General features: G+C 37.7%; 1 protein-coding gene across 2 annotated transcripts in view; it reads right to left on the bottom strand.

Annotated features, from left to right (window-relative positions):
- Positions 1-2,221: 2,221 nt before the first annotated feature.
- Positions 2,222-4,220, bottom strand: part of LOC117582329 — a 3,495-nt gene continuing 1,496 nt past the window's right edge. Inside the window, exons 1-3 of one of the 2 annotated variants that reach the window (XM_034269978.1) lie at positions 4,077-4,151; positions 3,255-3,425; positions 2,222-2,454 (exon numbers count right to left, since the gene is read on the bottom strand). In XM_034269978.1, coding sequence (XP_034125869.1) covers positions 2,249-2,454; positions 3,255-3,425; positions 4,077-4,131 — 432 coding nt within the window. In that variant the 5' untranslated portion in view covers positions 4,132-4,151 and the 3' untranslated portion in view covers positions 2,222-2,248. Of the gene's footprint in view, positions 2,455-3,254; positions 3,426-4,076; positions 4,152-4,220 lie in introns of those variants that run through there. The other variant, XM_034269979.1, reaches the window with a different exon arrangement.

Consider the following 4,220-nt stretch of genomic DNA (forward strand, 5'->3'; position numbering starts at 1 on the left):
TAATAGGAATCTCAAGATCAATAAATAAGAATTACTATCAAGAAAAATTTCGACTGCAAAAATACCGTACGTTGGCATTGGCCCCTTTTGTTTAAACCATGTTTCTAAAACAACCCAGCAAAGAAAAAATCCTTAAAAAAGGCCGCCATTATAAAAAAATGATTAACCTTGCCTGTTCAAATTATATGTTCAGCCTTCAGAGTTCTGGGTAGCCAGTAATATTAAACATAAATTAAAAATCGAGGAATATGACTTCCTTCACGCTTCACGCCTCACCGTACAATGGTGGACACTAAAAACATTTTTTCTACATGAGCATGTAGAGCATATCGAGCATATCCATACACGCACCTGGATAGGAACCTTGCTAAGCAGCAAATCCGGTAACAGTCAACACTAGCGCCATATAGCGAGAATTCACTGAAAAGCACCCTCTTGTATCGCTTTCTACTGTGTGGCGTCACCTAGCGATAATTTGCTCCAAACCCAAGGCCCTCTTACTCACTTACTACTACAATTTATAAAAGAATGAAAACCATGTAAATCGCAACTATGCAACAAAAATTCAACATTTTAGGTCAACTATAAACAGATCACAACTTTTGGCAGACTCTACTCTGAATATCGATATATCGAGTATCGATGCCTCTCAGAATATAACACGCTGCTGCAGCGCTGCTTCGTGCTTATCTCCTCCTCCTTTCGTTTTCTGTTCTCTGTCTGTGCGAGTCGCTTAAATATTTTAACCTGTGTTTTTGCGTTGTAAAAGTGTTTATAAAAGCCTTAAATATTTTCAAAGCGTTCATAAGTGCGTAGTCTAACTATTGTTTATTGAAAATCGTTTGTGGCTGTGTTTTTATCAGAGTAATAAGTGTTTTTAATCAAGCCAACGTGCAGTCGTTGCGCCATCTTGTTCGTTTTTGCAAATTCCTTTCGTTTCGTCGTGCGCGTAGGTTTTAAACGTCATTTGTGAGACTAAATTAAATAACTAAGCGAAAATGGAGATCCAAATGTGTTTCGATGAGTATTTCACAGAAGCAATAAATGATTCTTTGATACGAAAACTCGAAGGACTGCAGCTTTATGACCAAAGGTAATTATCCCTCTTAATTGTTAATCTTTCGTATGAGCTCTGAAGAATTCCTTCTTGAATTTGATTTAATGTTTAAATTTTAAACCCAATCAACAAATTACAGGTCGTTTATTTTTGCTATAAGTTGCATTAATTTCCATTAATTTGTTGCCATTCCTCCATTTGTTTTTCTCACAGCGACATAGCTGCCAGCAGAGCCGTTGTGCTGATATTTCAATATGTGTTAGTGTTTTCCTATGCAAAAACAGCGGCGAAATGTAACGGAACGGTTTTTCTGAAGGGGATGTGTGTGGAAAATATTGTCTTGTTCATTGGTATGGGGGAGGGGTCTTCAACTCTGATCATGGGAGTATGTATGTGTGGGCTCTCGGCGGAACGAGACAGCAAGACTTCGATTGCGATGGGTACAGAAGAAGACAAAAATGTTCCGTTATGCGAGTTCTCATGTGTAGTAGAGATGACAAGTAGGTTTCTATTATGTGGTGATGGGAGTAAATGCTGTGAAATGGGCTCACAATATTTTAACGCATTCACGTTTTTTCTAATACGAAAATTTTAGGTAACATAATATTTATTGCATGTTCCTATAAAAATAATAATATGATATGCTAAATAATAATATGCAAAAACTTAAAGGGTCACCAAAATCCGTATCTAATTTAAACAAGGTAAAATGTCCGGACCTTCTCCCATTTAAAAGGCTCAAATGTTGCACACAAAAGTAGTATGCATGTAAAATATCGAACTAGAACAATAGGCATCCATATGAAGTCAAATATTTTTATGATCACGACTTTATTGGCATACGAATCGATAGGGGAGTGTCGATGTGTTGCTAAATTTTAACCGCTGCCGCAGCACTGCTTCGTGTTTTCCTCCTCCTTTCGTTCTCTATTCTCTATACGTTTTTTGTGGGACTAAACCAGTGGTCTGAGAGGAAACTTATTACGGATTAAATGTTTTGCTTCGAAAAGTCGAGGATCTACAGTTTCAGAATCAATGATAAGGACGCGCAAACAGCTCTTCATATGTATTTTCTTTAAAACCAATTAACAATTTACAGGTCATTCGTTTGTACATATGTAGGTATGTATGTGTGTGTATGCAACATTAAAATGTATATTTTTCCTGTTGCTGATATTTTTGAGATTTCCTTTACAGCACCATCTGCAGTGCGAATACTGCGAACAGGGCCATTGCACTCAGGGCCAAATAACGGATCGCTCCAGAGGCATTGCACAGATCGCCCTTGCAGGTGAAGCAGCTCTCCACCTGACGGCTGTGTGTTACTGTGCATTCATTGTCCTTCTGCCCAATCAACTCAAAGTGGCAGTCGCGGGAGACAATGACTCCGGCGCGGTCTGCAAGTGTGGAAAAGTTACGGAGAAAATATTTATTAGAAAAATGTAAGACAAGAAATTTGTGCTTGGGTGTGCATGCATGTGTGTTGCCGACGGAACGAGATGTCTTCATTTTCGATGTGTAAAAGGAGAGGCAAAAAACTATTCCGTTTTGAGAATTCGTATTTGAAAAAGAGATGGCAAATACTTCGAAATTTTAATAATAGGCAACAACAAAATCTGTTGGTGATGGGGAAACAAAAGAAGTGATCAAGGTAGGTAAATATAAACATGAATACCCTTCCCTGCATTCATCGGTATGTACAAAGTTGTATACCTCACTTTCCGTCTGAACTACTGACACCTTCTCTGTTTAATAGTTGCTAACTGTCTGCTGTTCATTTTCTTATGTTGAAAACATTTAGAAGATAATTGGAAAATTCAGAAATTCGATTATCCTTTTTACTGTCGATTGTTATTAATCTTTTTATTTACAGATATCTACTATATTCGCCATGATATTTGAAATTTCACCTATTATAATTGCATCGGATGAATGTCTTACTATCCACTGCTTAACGCGTAACACTGCGTAACGCACTGTGTGCGCCTGCTTTGCATTACCTTTTTTTTTGCCATATGTTAAATGGCACGCACACTGCCTGTCTGCCGACCTTACCCCCCGCCAACAAATCATCATTTATTGGGTGACATCACGTCTTTTTAAATTGTTTACGTTTTCCGTTTAAGGTGCGGCGAGTTTTGTGTGTGTGTATGTACTGTTTATTTGTATGCATGGAAGAACGCAAATTATCACTTACCGCTGGTGACCACCTTGTTGCATTTGGTCACTGGCTGCAGCTGATCCATGATATTCGGCCTGGCCACATTATCGCAGTCCACCTGCCGTATGTTGGACCCCGCATCGAGCTTCTCCTTGGCGCAGTTGGAATCCGTTAGGGACTTGCACTGATAGCAATTAATGGCCGTGGCTGTGTGGGAAAATAGGCAACGGAGAACGAGATTGAGTCTAACTTTGTTTACGTATGCCACACTCGAAACGAAGACTTTGTCAAGGTTGGGGGAGATTTTTATTTGCTACACTGTGTTTGTAACCAGTTTGGACAGCCCCTGGCCCCCCACTACCTCCCGCGGTACCATTATGTAACGACAACACAAATTCTCTAACCCTCTTGATCTTTATTTGTGCTTTTTGTTTAGTTATGAAGTCACCATTTTGCATATTTGTCTTGGCAAAATGGTATGGAAAATTACGTGAATATTTGTGCATTTTTTGTTCGCCGTTTTAGTATGTGATAAATAAGGAAATGTTTTTTCTTTTGAATGCCTTAAGGCAAAATATGAATGATCTGATCTCAAAAACATTATTGCAGTCAATTTTGGATTCTATTTTCTAGATGATATTCAATTGTTATAGTGTGTAAAAAATTCCACTGTATTTATTGATTTAAATCGGTTTTAGGCTTGTCTACAATTTTTGTATATCAATGTAAAACCTTTCAACCATTGATTTTACTTCTACAACATCTTCATTTAATAGGACAGGTTTTTGTCATTTCACTCAAAAACAATATTTCGTAAGGCACTAATTTGAGGCACTTTCAATGATAAAAGTCACTCACCAGTGTGCATCAGGCACAAGGTAATAAGCAAAACACCGAAAATTTGTTTCCACATGTTTCTTCACTTTATATTTCTTTAAAAATATTTTTTTAATTATATTGTAAGCAAAATGCACTATAATCTTTAGTAACTTTCGGGCTGAC

The sequence above is a fragment of the Drosophila guanche genome, unplaced genomic scaffold (assembly GCF_900245975.1).
Source record: "Drosophila guanche unplaced genomic scaffold, DGUA_6, whole genome shotgun sequence".
Classification (NCBI taxonomy): domain Eukaryota; kingdom Metazoa; phylum Arthropoda; class Insecta; order Diptera; family Drosophilidae; genus Drosophila; species Drosophila guanche.